General features: G+C 37.2%; 1 protein-coding gene across 3 annotated transcripts in view; it reads left to right on the top strand.

Annotated features, from left to right (window-relative positions):
• LOC137020781 (protein quaking-B-like) overlaps positions 1-20703 on the top strand; it is a 127827-nt gene that overhangs the window by 20338 nt on the left and 86786 nt on the right. For all 3 annotated transcript variants that reach the window (XM_067386799.1, XM_067386798.1, XM_067386801.1), the window contains exon 2: positions 18816-18958. In XM_067386799.1, the coding sequence (XP_067242900.1) occupies positions 18816-18958 (143 nt within the window). The remainder of the gene's footprint in view (positions 1-18815; positions 18959-20703) is intronic.

The raw sequence follows: 20703 nt of genomic DNA, 5'->3' as shown, positions 1-20703 counted from the left end.
TAGTTCACTTCAGAATTCAAATTTCCTGATAATTTATTCACCCCCATGTCATCCAAGATGTTTATGTCTTTCAAGGTTTTTGATGAAAACATTCCGGGATTTTTCTCCATATAGTGCTCTTCACTGGGGTTCAACGGGTTGAAGGTCCAAATGTCAGTTTCAGTGCAGCTTCAAAGAGCTCTACATGATCCCAGACGAGGAAAAAGGGTCTTACCTAGCGAAACGATCGGTCATTTTCAAAAACATTATGTACTTTTTAACCACAAATGCTCGTCTTGCATTAGCTTTTCGATGCACCACGCATTACGTAATCAGATTGGAAAGGTCACGCATGACTTAGGAGGAAGTACCGTGCAAGTGTTTAAAAAGTCAAACACCCTTTACAAAAAAAAAAAAAAAAAAAGGTAAAACAGTGTTATTCAATGATTTTGAAGTTGAAGTAGAAAATGAGATGGAGTTTTTCAACCTACCCCCTTTACAACGTGATTACATAATGCGTGGCGCATCGCAGAGCAGTGCAAGATGAGCATTTGTGGTTAAAGAGTATATCATTTTGATTTATTTTTTAATGACCGCTGGTTTCTCTAAATAAGACTCTTATTCCTCGTCTGGGATCATGTAGAGCTCTTTGAAGCTGCACTGAAACCTTCAACCCGTTGAACCCCAGTGAAGTCCACTATATGGAGAAAAATCCTGGAATGTTTTCCTCAAAAACCTTAATTTCTTTTCGACTGAAGAAAGAAAGACATGAACATCTTGGAGTGAGTAAATTATCAGGAGATTTTAATTCTGAAATGAACTAATCCTTTAAACTCAGAATTTAAAAATGTAAATCATCTTAGCATTTACTAATTCACAATATCAAAATTAAGTGAAAATGAGATTCATTTTAAATAGTTTTGATTTTAATTTTAATTTGATTTTTATCATTGTGTAAATAGTTCATTATAATTAATAGGCCTAAAACTTTGTCTGAGCTTGTCCAGGGCATATCTCTGAATGCCTCATTGATATTTTTTTTATACTAATGCTTCCTTAAACTACATCACAAACATCTTCATTAAATGTTACAGAGCTCAGAAGGTGCAGCAGAACTGAACAACAGAAATGACCTGTTTGCCTTTGCATGTGAAGTAGTGTGAGTGTGTTCTCTGCACAGGAGAGACGGTGTGTGTTCAGACGCTCTGATGCACTGGTGTCTGCTCCTTCTACAGCACACTGAGCTAATTGAAGTGGGTCTGTGCCAGACCCGGTGATGCGCAGAGCGTATCCCCCCTCCTTCCTTTTCATGGCAGGGCTTTGCGCCACTGAAGCATACCCTGCTTGTACCATTGCATTCTGGGGGATTTTTTTCTCTCTAGGCACAGGTGGCTACTGTTGCATCAGTGCATTCTGTGCATTTTCAGTCTCACCCACACTTAACCACAAATGTGTGAGTGTTGGGGTAAAGAGGAAGCCCACAACCTTCCTTCCAACATCCATGCTGGTTAACCTTGATTGTATTAGCCAGAATGTGCTGTTGCGTGGGACTGAGTTAGCAGTTTTCCAACTGCTGACTCACTGTTTATTTACGGCATCATGAAAAGATTCTTGGAAGAATACTTGGAAGTTCTGTCATATTGCGTATTCAGACGTCATCCCAGGCTCATACGTACGTACCACCTACACTAAACCCTACCATAAACCTAACTGATTGTGTTAACAAAAGCAAACATGAGATTTAAAATGCAAATGCTGAATCATTCGTGACATATTAGCTTGCTTCTGCAAGTCTTTGAGCTCTTTTATTGTGTATATACTTGTTCGCTCCATATCACAGGTGCAGTGCTGTTCCAGGTGAGCTACAGAGCAAACTCACTATGTCAGAAAAGCTGTATGGAACTGACTATGAGATGACAATGTGAAAATGTATTAGTTTACAAATCATGCGCTATGGTAAAAGAGTTTTGAGGTCACAACATAGTAGGGCTGCAGGATTAAGACAAAAATCATTATTGTCGATTATTCCCTTGAAATTCCCTGAATTTTTTGGTTTTTCTTTAGCATTAAACCTCAAATGTCATCTACACTTTGAATTGATTTCTTCTTTAAATAATAATAAAAAAGTCAACATATGCATGGTATAATAATAGGGGCTTTTGCATCGGTTTGTTCTTGGAAATTAGATATAGGAACTATTGTTCCCCTAGGGCCTGAAGTGATGTAAACTGCACTTGTTGTTGTTGTTACTTTTATTTTGACGGCGCTGAGAACAGTTCAGACAGATCCTGATCCTCCACACATTGCTCGCATTCTCCATCTTCATTAGTTTACGATCTGCTTAACAGTCCTGTCTAATACGTTATTAGATAGAACTGTTAAACAATGAAAGTAGACACATGAAAAAGTATTAGATGCCTGTGGTTGATACCTAATTTTGCTAGCTTAGCAGAAATACATGATCATGTTTTGCTTGGTCTGCACTGGATTTCCTCCTTAGCGTAAGGTTGAGAGGTCCTATCACCGTTTTTCATGTTTGTAAAGTTAGTTCGTGAAGTAACATGGCCGGGTACTGGTGTTTCGTGTGCGTTCGACATATCAGCGCACACCTACGTCACTGGAAACTAGGGATGTCCCGATCACGTTTTTTTGCCCTCGAGTCCGAGTCCGAGTCATTTGATTTGGAGTATCTGCCGATACCGAGTCCCGATCCGATACTTAATAGCCTACATAAAAAAGAATAAAGAAGAGCGAAAAAACAGATCCAGGAACAGTGCTTTTCAGGTTTTTCAGGTATTCAGTTTTCAAATAGTAATCAAATATAAAATATCACTGCATATTATCTTTACTGTATAAAATAAATAAAGATTAATCATTATTGAAGTTACAAAAACTATTCAGTCAAGAGCAGTGAGTGATTTCTTTGTTGTTTGTTGTTTGATTTAACATTAAATACAGGCAGCAGGAATAGTTGTTTTCCCTTTAAGACATGCACGATCCAGTACATACCTTTACTGTTCCACATGCGCTGTCTTTCTCGACTAATATACGTTCACTTAAGACATAACCGACTATGTTTGCTAGGATACTCGCTAGGACGGGCATGTTGACATAATTGTTGTATGAATGTGGACGCCGAAGCGCAAGACTTGAAAGAGAACTCAGTATTTGCGCGCTGACTGAAATAAGCGTGTGCGCGCTTCGGATGAGCGCACGCAAATCTTCTCACAGCGCGTGCGAGTTCTCTTTCGCGTCTTGTTCTTTAAGGTTTAAATCAGCAAGGCTTAAACGAGTTAGTTTAAATACAGACAGCAACGTGTGCTGTTCAGGTCTCACCTGCGCTCGCGCGCTATCAACACCCGGGTGATGACGGCGTAAATGACTGGACATTAGAGCAGACGGCACTCGCAGTCAACAGTTTACAAAGAGTGACTGTTTTGTCCACGCTTTCTGATTATCGTTGTTGTAACGTTTTGTGCATCCATCGACTGAAACATTCATTATCTGAACTCTGTCTGTATTCCACGTTGCTATTTTAAACAAACCATATTAACCAATAAATGCGTCGTCATTCGAGATGGACCGCAGTGCAAGTGCGAGAACCTTTGCACCCCTAATACATATATATCCGAGTCCTGATCGGGAGGTAATGACCGATTCCGATCGAGTCTGAAACCACATGATCGGGCCCGATTTCCGATCATGTGATCGGATCTGGACATCCCTACTGGAAACTTGCTCCTTTTGTGCTAGGTTAGACCTTTTACATTCTGAAGTAGTCCCGATTTGCCTCTCACAACGTAACATGCTCTAAACATACCTCTTAAACGCGCAGAATAATGTAAGTGGATATTTTTCCTTGTAATCGCGCCTTTGAACGATTGCAAAATCGTGGCTTCCGTAATCGTGATTCAAAATTGATTAATTGTGCAGCCCTACAACATAGTGTTGTGCAAGGAACTGCATAAAAGAGAAGTCTTAGTAATGGATAATCTACCCTTTTTTAAAAAAGTTACCAAAGTTGTTGGTGTTTTACTGCCACTACTGTTAGTTTCAACTGCATTGAATTTTATATATATATATATATATATATATATATATATATATATATATATATATATATATATATATATATATAGTGTTTTTGGTGAAATTTAGCCAGAGTACCATACAGTATTTACAATGAGCCTGAGTTGCAAATGGTAGTTAGTGTGTAGAGGGTATGCATTTGACTGCAATTACACCCACTGAGTGTCAAAAAGACTGAGTGGCAGCATTGGTTTTCAGCATGAATGCTGCAAAAAACACATTCAAAACGGGAAAGAGCTTTACAATTGACTGTACAAATAGATTTGACAAGAAATCTGAGGTATATTTTTACAAACTGCCAAAAGCTACAGAAAAAGAGAAGCAAATGGATTGATGCAATTCACAGAAACAGCTGGACTGACAGCGAAATGTGGATTTGCAGTTATCATTTTGTGTCAATATGTTGAATTTTGGAGTAAAATCATACTATATATATATATATATATATATCGTATTGTTATATATTGTATTGACAACTCATCAATTAAATATTTACCATCTTATATTATGCATAATTATGTGTTTTTAACCCTGACAAAAACTATACAAGTTTTAGCGCTGGACAATATGACGTATATATATATAACATTGATATAAGTGATCACCTGGATTTAGACCTACCTATATAGTATTTATATAAAGGGTTCACAGGCAAGTCAGCTCCGAAATTACATGTCAGGAAACATGATTCCTGGCTCCAGTAATCCATATCTATGGATTACTGGATCTTTGGTAAGTTGTAAGGAACACTATATCGAGTCCAACCTTTAGTTTAAACTGATAATGGTTTGTTTTACTCAGTTTCCCCTATTAAATCCAGTCATGCAGCAGCTCTTTTGCCACTCAGTCCAGCTGAGAGAGCGTGTTCCTATGGGAAAGTGACATCAGTGCATACCCTCTATACGCTATGATTAAGGTGTTTAGTATTTTTTATTGTTCAAAAGTTACAATCATGTAACATCTTTTTCTATCAGATGTTTTTCCCAACAGTGCTTAGAAGAACTAGTAAAAAATTTCTCTGTTTATGTGATGTCATACGCCCTCCTCCCTTCACTCAGGCCTTTTTTGATTGGCCGTAGTCAGAGGAACTAAAGAAAGCAGCCTCCAAGTTGGTTGCATTCATCCTCTTTCAATTGCTAGCATGTCTCTCATGTCTTATCTCAGCCATCCAGCTCAGCTGTCTCATTCTCTGGAGGAATCCGGAAGATTCTGTTCAACTTGTCTTGCTGTTTGCGTCTCATCCACACCAGCGGGCATGCGTTCTCATTTCATCCGAGCACTGGTGTGTATATGTGTGTGTGTGAGTGCGGAAGCAGCAGGTTTTTTTGGAGGGCCGGGCAGTATTATCATTCCGAGGAGAGCGCAGGCCCAGATGGCATCTCAGTTTGAGAGCGCGCCCTCTTTCTCCCTCCTCGCTGCCACCTTCGCTCGCGATGCAGTCGCCTCTGACAGAGCCGCGTAATTACAAACACAGAAGGATGTCATCTACCCCGGCTCTCTCTGTCTTTCAGGATGTTCTCATCGCTCTGTCTTTTCATTCTCTCCTTTCTTTATGCTCTGGAAAAAGTGTGTCAGTAAAAGCCTGGTTTGCTTAGGTCTGTGGCTGGGTCAGGTGTAGTTTTTATTCTCAGTGTCCTCTCTGTAATATTACTATCTCTCTGTGCTGTCACACTGCTCACTTTTTTCTCTGTTGTTACATGATACCGAGAGCCACCTCTAAGCCCACCTTCAGGAATAGCCAATTACTCTTACTGCTGAGTGTGCGTCTTTGCCACAATGAAGTATCACTCATTTCCTTTTGTATTTGTGTCAGGAGATTTAATAGAGTTCTCATTTAATATTCATTTAAAGGTGATGTGTGTGATTTTGGACACAAACATTAGGCACTGAGGGGGACAAGTCCCCCCAAATGATCAGAAATGGCCAAATATTCGATATTCTTGATGCTGCTCTGCTGCACTGACACCACTCCATTTGTTGTTAGGATGACAAAAAATTAATGTCAGAATGACTGAGATGGCCAATCAGATCAAAGAAGGCGGGGCTTACTGTTCACTGCGAATTATGCACTGCTTTAGTTTTAGTAGTGAGAGAGTGTGTGGTGAGATGCAAGTAGCTAATTATTTCATATTTGACGACTGTTTTGTGATAGAAATGTTCAGCAACCGAAAGTGATTTTTTTTATGAAAGTTTTATGTGTTTTGAATTGAAAATATGCTATTATTTAAGCCTACATGATTCAGGTAACTGAATGTGTGTTGTTTTTCTACATATTAGACATACGAATAAGATAATTAAGGTTATTTCTTTGTCATGATTCGAGCGTTTAGAAACTAAATTTATGAGCCGGTTGTTGTTAGATTTCATTGGTGATTTCAAATATGAAATTTAATCGTAAGATTGGCGAACAGTTTTGGAGAATTTGATGTTTCCCCATTCAAAGAGATTGCATGATGCCCAGGATGCCCGAGAGGCGTTTCAAAGATGGCCGCCGAGTGAAATGACTTGTCTTAAATGGACTTTAGCGAAACGTCATAAACCTTAAGAATTTCCCTTAAGTATATATTTTTCACTTAAGTAATCCCTTAAAAACCGTAAGTGTTGCATAAAGCCCCTTAACCGTCATTTCCCTAAGTATAACATAAAGTTCGGAAAACTTCACCTTAAGTGTTACATGGAGTGAGCATGTTCAATCCAAGTCTTCTAACGAGACACGATCGACTGCTTTATATGATAAACAAATTGTACTTTAGCGGTTTATTCACATAAACATTGATGAAATCACGTATGTAGCACATATGGTCAACGGAAGCGCAAACGTGCGTGCATCACATGCAAAAACAAACCTCATTGGTTCTAGCGCGCACTTTTGAATTTCCGACACAACCGTAATCATATGAATGTCTTTCAATAAATGGACATAAATGATGAGAGAATATTAAAAATATCTTTATTTGTTATCCAAAGATGAATGAAAGTCTTATGGTTATTGGGTTTGGAACAACATGAGGGTGTCGGGGTGAGTGAATGACGGCAGAAATCACAATTTTGAGTAAATGATCAATTTGATTTTCTCGTCTCTTTCATATTTGGTTTTCTTTTTTGTTTTTCTTATCCGTCTTATGTTGTTTTCTGTGAAAACTTACCATGATATGTATTAACAAATAACGTGTCCATGGCAACAGTAGAATTTTTTAACAGCAAAACCTGGGATGCTGTCGTTAAGTACACCCTTAAGTCATTCCCTAAGTTAAGGGGAAATCACGCCTTAAGTGTCATACTTAAGGGAAAAACTTAAGGTGCTTTATGCAACCGGGCACTGTCCCTTAAATCACTTTTAATCCTTTAATTATTTAATTTCTTTTAAAAAAGACCAATAACACCCCTCCCCCACGAAAAACCAAAAACAAAAAAACTTTACCCCCCGATGTTCAAGACATGGTTACGACCTTAAATTCGGATGAAAATGACATTAATAGTGCATAAATTACCCTTCAGTTTTATGCACTTTTATTCACTTTTTTAATCTCAATTTAATCTCATTACTGTCCATAAGAAATACTTTTTCTTTGCATTAGTGTTGTCAAAAGTACCGACTTGGTACCGAAGTAAAAATGTGACGATACCAGCATTTCCCCCTAGCGTTTTTGAGCGCTGTTGGATGGATTCTTAAACAATTCAGTGTGTTCACTGATTGGCTACAACGATCAAGGTTTCAAAAACATGTTGTAAATAGACGTCTTTGACGCTCTTCATCGAGTGCTCAAAAGCAGGCATCTATCAGCAGATATATTAGAGATCCGCTGATAGATGCCTGCTTTCAAATGCTCCCGTGTGTATCTGTGTTAGCGCTCGGTGAAGAGTGTCAAAGATGTCTGTTTACAACATGTTTTTGAAGTGTTGATCATTGTAGCCAATCACAGACATATCTGTTGAGCACATGAAAACAATGGCCAATCAGAGGAGTTTAAGAATCCGCTCAACAGCGCTCAAAATGCTGGTATCGTCACAGTTTTATTACCGACTTGGTATCGAAGTCGGTACTTTTGACAACACTACTTTGCATTTGAACGCATGTTTGTATATGTGTCCCTCTTCTAAAATCTCTTATGTTTCTCTCTTTCCATTCACCACATGCATCTCTCCATGCAGCGAGAGTCTGTGATGGATCCATCTGTTCAGATGAAGGCCTTGCCACAGGCACTGCCACCTATAGCGCTTTGTGATGTCACCACGCGGCTATCATTTGAGCTCAAACTGTCATATGGTCGGACCCTGTAATTTACCAGCTGTTTGATTAATATTAAGAAAGCCCGGGTGTCGGCGATCTGTCACCGGTGATGTTGACGAGGCCAGCAGAGGCACGCGGCTGCAGCTGCCGGTGCTTGCGGTGTGAAATCCTCTGATTGAGCAGAGCTGTGATTACGATTGGAGATGGCTGCCGAGATAGACTTGAGAGGTTGTTGAGGGTCATTCGCTCTCGGGCTGGGCTAATAGTTGGCAATGCCGCTGAAAGACGAATGTGATTGTGGGAGATCTGGAAGGCAGATTGTGTTGTACTGACAGAGAGAATGGATCGTGTCTATTAACTGGGATGCATATGAATGTCATTTCCTTCCTTGCTTTTCTACAGAAAAGCAAGAACAGTTTTGCAGGTCTGCTGAAAACACTCACATGGTTCGTCACCAACATATGTTTTGGATTTGTTTTGATTTTCCCCAGGTCTGTGTGAGAACTAAATTGTAATCATTATTCCTTGAAATATATCACTACTGAAAAAAAGTAGTTTGGGGTCAGTAAGATTGTCAGGGAAAGAAGTCTCTTATGCTCACATTTATTTGATACAAAAAATACAGTTAAACAGAAATATTGTTAAATATAATTACAATTAATAATATAACAATAACCGTTTTCGATTTCATTCCAACTATATTTTCTGTAATGTAGCTTGTTTCTGCTGCTTGTCTTTAAGAAATAGAGACAAGCTCACGGAGACACGTAAGATAATCCGTCAAGTCCTGTCCCAATAAAGATATAACTTTGCATGAATTAAATAATACAGCCATGAATGAGCACATGTTGGAAATAAAAGCGCTGAATTTAACTCTCTCTCTGTTGTCTGTGCTCATCATTAGTCTCGTGAAGTCGTCTGCATTTTGCTCTTCACTCAGCGGGTTGATGCTCGACCACCGCATGTAACTTAACAAGATTCACTTGTTTAAAACACCGTAATTATATAAACATTTACTATATAACTATTAATTCGCTAATAAACATCGAAGTAAATGCAACTCTATAGAAATTAATTATTTATTATCTCGCGAACGATCACAGTTTGAGTATAGTTCTGTGTAAATGCATAGATAAACAGCGCTTTATCAGCAGATATTTCTTTGATCTAGAATGACAGAAACATTATTAATAATTCTGATATAACATACCAGTTGAGAAATGCAATAAAATACTGTGTTTTGTTTGTTATATTCCAATATTCCAGAGAATATTATTCAGTTATTTAACATTATTCCTCACTCTTTAGCCTATTAAACAGCTTATAAATCTACTAAAACTGTAGTTTAAAATGAAGTATTACATTTCTGCAAAGTTGACATGACTCCTGTCTTTAATTTATTTTTTCCATTTAAAACATCAGACATTCTACATTTATTTTGTTTATTGTTAACATTAGTGTTGCTGCTAATGCTTTTTATAAATGAAATGATTTTTGTAATATGAAGATTAAAATCAACTACATTTATTGGTGTTTAAACAAGATTTGTTTTGTTTTCTATGCAAGGAGGGAGTGATTGTTAAAAATTAAATGGTTTGTTCAGTTCAGTGGTGTTGTAATCGTGTCACTATAACAGTAAATAAATATCGGTTCTGCATATCGGTTATCGGGCACATAAACACAAATTATCGGTTCTAAAAAATCAATATCGGTCGATGGACCGATAGTGGAAACTGTGATGTATATTTTTTCAGGATTAATTCAGGATGAATAGAAAGTTCAAAAGAACAGTATTTATTTTAAACAGAAATATTTTGTACCATTATAAATGTCTTTACTTTGCACTTTTGATCATTTTAATCTGACCTTGGTGAATAAAAGTATTAATTTCTTAAATATTCTATTCATCCTGTAATATAGTAAAATTTGATGGTGTCAGCAAGATCAATCAGCAAAGGAATTTGATTGAAAAGAATCATTTAACTGTTCGTGAATCAAACTACACTGGGTTCTTTTTTAATTAACTAAAAAGAATCAGTTCATAAGAGTCATTTGTTTGTGAATCAGACTGTATTGGTTACATTGTATGTTATTGAATGCAGCCCACAGTGTTAGTTAGAAAGACATGTATTCTTGCAATTTTTTTGCATTATTTCATCATTATTTAATTCAGACTGCAAACTCGGCTAAAATATGACTTTTTGCCATCGGACTGTATTCAGTCACAGCAGTGTAGATTGCTGAAAAGCGATCAACACCAGCTAAGTTTGCAGGTGAACAACATAGACCGGAATCGGCACTAACTGGAATAAATTAGTCTAAAGCAGCTCGCAAGTCTATGCTGGTTTGAGCTGGTCTTTTCAGCTATTTTCTCTAATTAAGTCATGTGCGTACTTCCACATCTGTGTTGGAGGCATGAGGGTATCTATCACACCATGGGCCAGAACATTTTTGTAGGTCTGTGCGCGTAACGTGTGCCAGAATGTGTATCAGTGTGTGCGCAGGTGGCTGTTGCGCGTTCAGTGGTGCGTTAAGTCCAGCCCTGGAGGCCGGCGCGGGAAAATGATTGAATTCTGAGGGCAAGAAAGCTGACAAATCACTAAAAAACGCTTTAAAAATGCTGTAATAACGCTGTCCATAAATCACCACTGACAGTTTAATCATCCTCGGGTCTGGGGCCTGATCTGACCACTGGACAGCCCTCCCTAATCAGCCAACGAAGAAAACAACCCTGAGCACATCATGCATTCTCCTCTGCTTATGCCTTCAAACACTCGGCATTTGGACGGGAGCATCCATAAACGTCTCCTCATGGTCCAACATGATCAGACAGGATAATTAAATCACTCAGTGTGCTCTTGCGGGCATCGCCTGAGCTTTGAGCTTGTTTGGTAAATGAGTTTGACTGGTCTGTAACAAAATATTTTTCCTATGTGTATTTCCAGGGTTTTTACAGCTGTTAGTGGTATGACAACTGATGGCTCAGAGTAACTCAGCGTTTAAAAGCTGGAGGAGAATGGAGCTTAATTCACAGTTGTTAGAGCCAGTGGAGGATGTGCGTTTTCTGCTCTAGAGTGGAAGAGGCTAATCCTCCGCATCTCGGCTGTGATATAGAGACTGAGTGGCAGGGACTTTACTGCCTCGGGTGTATTTGCGATGCTAATGTGGGTATCTCTATGGGCTGGCTGGTGTTTATCATTATCATTACAGGATACTTGATGCCAAGGCCAATTTGTCATTGAAATCATTGCCTCCACATACAGTATAGTGTGTGTGTGTGTGTGTGTTTTATTTGATTCCAGTGTTACAATAGGGTTGGGTGGGATGAAAGTACGTACTTTGCAATGACAAAAATGAGTCATCGGGTAGAGTATTCTGCTTTATTTCTTCGAAAAGTCTGACAGCAAGCAGAAAACTATAGTCTTCTAATTTTCAGCACTGTTGATAACGATGGGAGCCATTTATTTATTAAATAGTGTTAATTTTGTCAATGAAAGACAAAAAATATTCATTGACGACCTTGACTAAAGGCCTGTTCACACCAAGAACGGTAACTATTAAGATATCTATATTAGCGTCTACACCAGCGGACGACATTGTTCTGTTTATTCTAAGCGCGTGCTTGTCTGTCACTTTAAATGCTTTCTGGTTTCTGACTGGCTGTCAATGTTTTTATTGTTTTAATCAGCTGATACCATCGTTCTGAGAGTGATTCCAATGATATCACTCCTCTATATCGTTATCATTATAGCTGTGGTGTGGATTCTGCTATTCTTTAATATTGAGAACAATTTTAAAACTATATCTTTAACATTATCTTTATAGTTATTGTCCTTGGTGTGAACGGGCCTTAAGACAAGACGATGACCAGACGACACCAACATCATTAAACAATAATTGTGAAAATATCAACATGGAATATCATTGATGGGAAAGAAAAAAGAAAAAACGAGACTGAAATCTAGTTTAAAAATAAAAAAACTTTACCAAATTCAACTTTCTTTTGGAGACAAAATATTACAGACTGTTTTTAATGAGCTTTCATGTTTACAGTTGCCAAATGTCAAAAGCATAAATCCCCCAATCAGAGCTATAAGGATACATGTTGTTCCCTGTGTTTTACTTATATTTTCCATCTGGCAACCATGCGCACGCTCTCAATTTATACTGTGAAAGTGCCGCTGATGATCTGAAAACACCAAAAAAACAAGTAAGCTGGAGTTTGGCGATCACCATTTCAGATATTCTGCTTAAATGAAAATGTCATTCAGTCAGCTTGCGCTGTTTCCTGCGACTAAATCTGTCATCAGACCTTCTCAGTGATGAACTGTAATAAATCCAAACATAGATTCCGATTAGACCTGTATAATAAATCGCAAAGCTATATGAGGTAAAAATAAATAAATAAACCATGTGTATGAGCTGACATTCTCTTGATTTGTGCTTATAGGTGAAAGTGCAATAATTCACATAAAATGAAAAAAAAAATGAAAACTATGGTTGCAATTTAATTTTGAGCAAAAAAAAAAAATAAAAATGTGATTATGAATACAAGTTTTCATTGAACATAACTAGACTAAAATTTCCAGAGATTTAGTAGACTAAAACATGACTAAACATAGACAGGGCAAGGTGGACTAAATGATAAAAAGTACATTTGACACAGGAATAAGACAAAATGTAAAAATATCTGACAAAATAACACTATTATTAATTAGTAGATGTATTCATTTAAGTCCAGATCTTAGTGCATTAATATAGAATTTAAACGATTCACGGTCACAGGTGTGTGTATATCAGTGATTATATACTGTACAAAACCTTCAAATGCTCATCCAGTCAAACTTATAATGTATTATTACTTTGAAGCTTGTTTTTAAGTGTTATATAATGTGAAGCGATGTTTGTACACTGAGCCGGATTTATTTATTAATTTGTTTGGAATAATCCTGTCTTTTGATTTGCATCAGTCAGTTTCCAAATTACAAAAAGGAAATCTTCAAATGAAAAGAAGTACTTTTTGTGTGTGTGTTTTGTGTGTAAATTCTTTTTGAATTTACATCATAACACCTGCCATACTTGTAATGTGCATTACTGCTCTGTTTATTAATGAATTCACTGATGAATTATACTCAATTAACTAGTCTGATTGCAATCGAATTTTTTTTTTTTCAGGACTTTTACTATTTTGTCCCATAACACTTTAGAATATCGTTCCATCATTAATGAAAAACTACACAGAAGCAAATGAGTGACACAATATTTATATTATTAACATTCTAACTACTAACAAAAAAAAATTTGATCAATGAATTAGTAAGTAAGAGCACTTACTTGAATGCTGTATTTCACTATAAGCGAATCACTACACATTCTTTCACACCTCCCAGAGAACTACAAAGAAACTATATACAGTTTCAAAATCAATGCAAATAATGTATGATCAATTCTAAAGTTTAGATCATGTTGACCCACTAGTAATGACTCGAGTCAAATCCTTCAGAAGGAAACACTGATTGATATTTGGATCAGTATTCTAAAGTTCATAATAACTCTTTAGTAAGGACTGAAGTCATTGTAATATTGAGTCATTAGTGGGTTAACACTTTAGATCGTACTGTTTCAAATGGCTATATTAATTCCTTAAGAGTGATGTAGTAAGGCAAGTCATTACTTACACATTTTTCAATCAAAGTTTCTTGTTAGTCAATAGTAGTTACTAGAGTGATAATATCGTGTTACTCATTTCTTCCCTTTTAGTTTTCATTCACAGTAATTGCCTTCTCTCTTAAGTTAATGGAAAGTAACCAGTCTATATGCAGTGCTTATTCTCCACTCATTTCATCCCTTTTCATGGATCCATGGGCCATCGCTGCACAGCTGAGTTGAAAACACATGCCATCATTCTTGTGCACTCATCTTCCGAGGAAGCTCTCTCAATGCCACTGTCTTTCTTGGCGATGGCCTTCGATGTCAATGTGAAAAGCATAAATCACTTTTGATAACAACATTGCTATAAAGCCCGGAGCCTGTATCACGCTTATGACCATCAACAGAGCTCTTTTAAGCTGCGATTTATTGAGATGAGCGCAGACTACCATTAAACAGACGTTTAGCTGAAGTGTCTGTTCAAGGCAACCTCGGTCCACAGGCTATTATTATGGGAAGCTGCCTGAATATTTTGTAGATTGCTTATACCCTGTTAAATCAAAATCAGAGTTTGTGGCTTTCAGTCCACGTATATTAACTTTGAGGTCCTGTAATAACTCTTAACCTTATAAAGCCTATCGCAAAAGGCCTATAAATTATCATTATGATCAAAACTTTGCTGAAAAACCTGTTGCACACAATTTACTACATGGCTAATGCCCTTAGGCCTTTTTTAGTATAATTGTAAAAATGTCCCCCTTCAGGTCCGAATACATGTATCTTTTGATGTGAAATCTTTATTTTTATAAAGTCAACATAAGATAATTTTTATATTGTTAGCAATATTTCAAGATAAACACTTACTGGAATGAAGCAACTTAGGTTTTCATGATTATCTACATCGTTTTGTTAAAATGTGCGCATCAAATATGATCATCAGGCTTTTGAGGAACGTTTATTTGTTCATCTCTCAGTCATCATTGCATTATATGTTTTGCACCATAAAACTAAGCATTCAAATATCATCTTACTAAGACATTTTATTGGGAGATACAGAGTGACACTGATATTTATATGCATTTTATGCACTGTAAAAAATGTTGTTTTTTTTCTGTGAAGTTGTAAATGAAACAGATTATTGGAGATAGTTTTACAAGAAATTACAATTTCAGTCAAAATTTAATGTTTAATTTGATGTGTTACTTGGCATTTCTCAGTAATTGTTTATGAAATTCATTAGCAATTTAACCTTAAATAGGTTTTACAACCATTTTTTGTAGTCTGATATACTGTTATAAAGATCTCATTGATTTACATTAAAAGCTTTCAGAATTTCATCTTACTTTTTGACCATATAAATATCAGCAACTGCACCAAATTGCATATTTTTGCTCAGTTTGGGCCTCTGAATAAAACCGAGGTGTTTTATCTTCCTCGAGTGTGAGCTCCATATTCTCACTGTATCATGCTATATGATGTTAAACAAAAACACATTGCATTTTTCAGATTTTCTTTTTACATATTGCCTAAAGGCAAGCTTTGCAGGGTTAAATGTTGACAAAATGAATGTTTTAGCAGGTAAAAGTTTTTACATATGCATGCAAAATCTTTCTACTTAAAGAAAACACACGACAAATATTCATGACTAATGTTGCCCACCAGCAAAGAAACTTTAAGATTGTGGTATAAAAATATGTCACCAAATGACAGAAAACATTGTGGGGTCTTTAAACTGCATGTTTTCTTAATTAGGACCAAAAGCACATCTGCCGTGTCACGTGAGTGTTTTTCTAATTGCTCAAATTAGATGTAATTACAATTTCAAGACAAAATCCCCATGACCTCACAAGAGGAATCAAATTCTCAACATATGCATTGGAGAAAGGACACAATAGTGTGTGTTCTGCGTGTCCTTCTTGTCGTGAGTGTGTGAGTCTATGGGAGTGTGCGATCTCCATTGTAATTACATCAAACCGACCTCTTCAGTTTGCCTTTGAGAATTGCACCAGGGAATTCTTCATCCAGTAATAGAATTACACAACAGTGGCAGCAGCTTGAGACAGGGATATTTAATGTCTTGTATGAAATATTAACAGACTTGGTGTTTTTAATTGTCTTTCCCACCATATTAGAGCCCTCACTTCCTCTCTGTCTCGCTGCCTCTCTTTCCTGTTTTTTTCCTAATAGAGACCGGTTTCGGAAAAGGACAGTTATTACTCACTTCATTAAGTGATGGTAGGATCACATGTAATAACAGTGATTAGCCGTTCTCCATCTTCCCTTGTTTTCCTGCAGTAAACCTCAGGCAGGAGTTCAATGTGTATTTTTGCTGTTAAAATGGTTTCTTTCTTTTTGGAAAAAAAAAATTAAAAATTCTCGTATCGCAGTTTAATGTGAAGAGACAGCTGTAAGTAAACCATTCATACAGCAGGTTGATGTATGTGGTCCAAACTGTCACCAGAACTTGCTTTGTGATTAATCAACAATAGCAGAAAGAACGATTGAACTTTGAAAACACTCAATGGTACATTGGGAAAAAGTCAAGAGAGAAGCTGGTTGCTGTAGTGAGAAAGATCTCACCAGGGCCTCCAGGCAAAATGGATACACACGTCTCCCGAGGAAATTCGGAAGGTAGTCATATCCTCTTAGAAAGATCTTTTGTGGTTTTAGAGCTGTTCAAAGACAGAGAAGCTCTCTTAGCCCACATCTTGTCATTTTCTTTTTCTCTGTTCTTGCTGAGGTGGACTTCGCTTGTCTTGTTCAGTTGTACTAACTGTCGATCCTGAGCAGAGACTATTGGCCAAACTGATGTCGGGCTGTAGTCTGGAGACTCTGAACTTTACACTGTGGTGCTCATGTGGGTGGTGTTACCCTGATATCTGCACTATTAAGTCAAATACTGTGATTATTTTGACAACTATTGGAATTTGAATTGTAATATGATAAAGGTATAATCTTTTATATTGCTGTGGCTTAAATATTAAGGTTAAAATCACAGTGAAACAGCAGCTCTCGTGTTCAGCGTTCTGTGTGAAACCTGCAAACTAGCATGTCACTTGTGCGTACATTAAGTCATGTTTTGCTCATGTGCTGCTGCTCGTAGAAACACTTGAGTCTTCTTTAAAAGAACCAACACAATCCTGTCAAGTTAGATGTTGTATTATTGTAATAGAATTACTGTAATTTTTCACAATCAAATAATAAAATAAATAACTTTGATAAATTACACAAATAACTTTGCCATCACAGGAATATTTTTAAAATTTTAAATAATATTACATTTTAAATTATTTTAAATTGTAATAATTTTACAATATTACTGTTTTATTGTGTTTTTGATCAAATAAATGCAGTCTTGATGAGCAGAAGAGACTTCTTTCAAAAACATTAAGGGAACTTACCGACCTTAAACTTTTGAATGGTAGTGTAAATTAAAATTATTTCAATATACATAACAGTGTTATGTTTTTCCTAAATGTTCTGGTTAAAGGATTAGTTCACTTCAGAATTAAAATCTCCTGATAATTTACTCACCCCCATGTCATCCAAGATGTTCATGTCCTTCTTCTTTAGTCGAAAAGAAATTCAGGTTTTTGAGGAAAACATTCCAGGATTTTTCTCCATATAGTAGACTTCACTGGGGTTCAACGGGTTGAAGGTCCAAATTACCATTTCAGTGCAGCTTCAAAGAGCTCTACATGATCCCAGACGAGGAATAAGAGTTCTTATCAAGTGAAACGATCGGTCATTTTCTTAAAAAAAAACAAAAACATATATACTTTTTAACCACAAATGCTCGTCTTGAGCTGCTCTGGGATGTGCCACGCATTATGTAATCATGTTGGAAAGGTCACGCGTGACGTAGGCAGAAGTACCGAGCAAGTGTTTACGAAGTGAATGTACAAAGACTAAGTCAAACGCCCTTTACCGAAAACAAAAAAGCTAAAACAAAGATGTTGGATGATTTTGAAGTTGGAGGAGAAAATAAGATGCGGTACGTGACCTTTACAAAGTGATTACGTGGTGCATCGCAGAGCAGTGCAAGACGAGCATTTGTGGTTTAAAAGTATATTATTTTCTTATTCCTCGTCTGGGATCATGTAAGGCTCTTTGAAGCTGCACTGAAACTGTAATTTTGACCTTCAACCCGTTGAACCCCAGTTGAAGTCCACTATATGGAGAAAAATCCTGGAATGTTTTCCTCAAAAACCTTACTTTCTTTTCAACTGAAGAAAGAAAGACGTGAACATCTTGGATGACATGGAGGTGAGTAAATTTTAATTCTGAAATGAACTAATCCTTTAAACTCTATATTTTGACAGAAAACAGTGAAATGCCGTCACTTTTTCCGTGGCCCTTTTTCAGTGTTTCGTTATTAGATTTGTGTAATAACTTGTAGTGGCCTAAAACATTAGGAACGTGAAATTAATGTGAACTTGGAGTGATTTGCATTCACAATGCACTTCATAAACAAACTGCTCTGAGACTGATCACAAGGCACACATTTAGTATATTTAATGAAGCCCTTTGCAGATGAATAATTACACTTTTGTCAGTTACGTAACTGTGCAACCCTAAATTGTTCGATAACCATGTTGTCAGACCAGTAAAGATGTTAATATATGTACATACTCTATGCAGTTATATCACGTCAGATGATCTAACATATTCATTGGTTCATTAGGTTTAAGTGCAGTGTTTAAGAAGCATTTGCACTCTTCTACTGCCATATTAAAGCGCATATAATCCATGGGTAAAGGAAATATAGCATGTAGGCTGTCACTGTATCTGTAATCCTGTTCTTGCCCAGTCTGCACCCTGATTGATGTAGTTAACTCATAGTGCATGTGCTTTCTCTTTATTTCAGAGATCAGCAGGGTACGAAAGGACATGTACAATGACACATTAAACGGCAGCACGGAGAAGAGAAGCTCAGAGCTCCCGGACGCCGTCGGCCCCATCGTTCAGCTCCAAGAGAAGCTCTATGTGCCTGTCAAAGAATATCCTGACGTGAGTCTCAACCCTAAAGCCCATTCACACAGTTCACTGCAAATACACTCATATTTCCATCACAATGCTTTAAATAATTAATGCCATTATTGCAGGAGCACATCAGTTTGTTTGTTTCATTAAATTAAAAATTCAATGCGAAGTGATTAAAAATGCATCCTGAGAACCTTTCAGTCACATGAACTAGTCTCGGGCAGTACGTGAAGGTCAGTTAAAAATGATTTGAAGTCAGTCTCTGCATACACACACAAGCTCTTTACTGAAGCTCAATGAGTAAATGGAATAGTAAATAACCGTGTGCAGCTCCTCAGTATGGCTCTTATTTAATTACAAAGACATACAAGTCAATGTAATCTAGTTTTCCTTGCATTAGGACATGGGCCCACGTCCAGTATATTGATTTCATTAAGACGTACTAAAGAAGTGAGGTTGCACAAAGTGTTTGAGTCCATTTTATGAGTCCATTTAATTTATTGTGTTATTAAGCTGATGGTTTGTGGTCGACTGTCGCTGTGTGTCTGAGCAGTATAAATCCAAGAGCTTTTTTGTTTCAAGAGTTATTCAAGTGTCACCATCAAGATCTAAAACATTTTCCATTTAAAGGTGACTTATTATGCCCCTTTTCATAAGATGTAATATAAGTCTCTGGTGTGTCTGAAGTTTCAGCTCAAAATCCCCCACAGATCATTTATTATAGCTTGTCAAATTTGCCCCTATTTGGGTGTGAGCAAAAACACAGTTTTTGTGTGTGTCCCTTTAAATGCAAATGAGCTGCTGCTCCCGCCCCCTTTCCAGAAGAGGGCGGAGCTTTAACAGCTCAACAACAACAAAGCTGGAGAATCTCATGCAGCCAAAATGAGGATTGTCAGTAACGGTGTTCAGCCTTACATTGTTCAAACCGGAGTCGACACTGATGGAGAGACTCAGGAAGAAGTTACAACTTTTAGAATGAAACTGGACGTTTCTGAATGGTTAGTGGATAAATTTATGTAGTTGCTGTGGAGTTGATTCAACTCATCACTAGCATGTGCCGTCATGTTCATCTTTTGTGTAAATCCAGTGTTAAATTGACCCTCGTTTGTGAAGCAGTCCGCCGTAAAATGATGCAACACTCTACTACAACAACTCTTCCTCTTCTCTAAAGCAGCCCAACATGGCCTCGCCCCCTTTGTTGCGTGTTCTCAGGGGCGGGTTTATGTAAATTTTAGGGTTAGTGATGTCACGTTGTATGAAGCTCATTGTAGTCCCTACCAGACGTTTGTTGTAGTCCTTAAACAGAGAATTCTTTAAAAGAAAAACACTCCCTTTATTAATTCCAGTATTATTATTCCGTAATATGTACTCTTTATAAAAGTATGCTTAAGTGTTCTTCTTTTTCAATTCAGTAACCAGTATATTCTTCAGAAACGCACCTTTTATGATACAAAAAAAAAAAAAAATTGAAGTGAACTGTTCCTTTAAATTTAGCACTTCCCCTGCATAGATTTTTCTGAAAGCGGTATCCTACCCCCTGTCGCTCTCTTTGAGTCTTTGCACATCTCTAGTAACAGGGGTGACATTGAATTCTCCCTCACCTTTTCAGTTTGTGTTGAGTCAGACCCGCTCAACCGCTTCACCAACAACCCGGTCGGTGGTTAACAAATCTTTCAAGCAATCGCTGTCAGATCCTGCTTGCCTAAGGCGCCTGGCCCTGGGGAACCGGTCGAGTTCCGAGCTGATTGATCCCAATTAACTTATTCCGTCCC

This window comes from Chanodichthys erythropterus, chromosome 5 (assembly GCF_024489055.1).
Source record: "Chanodichthys erythropterus isolate Z2021 chromosome 5, ASM2448905v1, whole genome shotgun sequence".
In the NCBI taxonomy this organism is placed as follows: domain Eukaryota; kingdom Metazoa; phylum Chordata; class Actinopteri; order Cypriniformes; family Xenocyprididae; genus Chanodichthys; species Chanodichthys erythropterus.
This window is presented reverse-complemented; position numbering and strand designations above follow the sequence as displayed.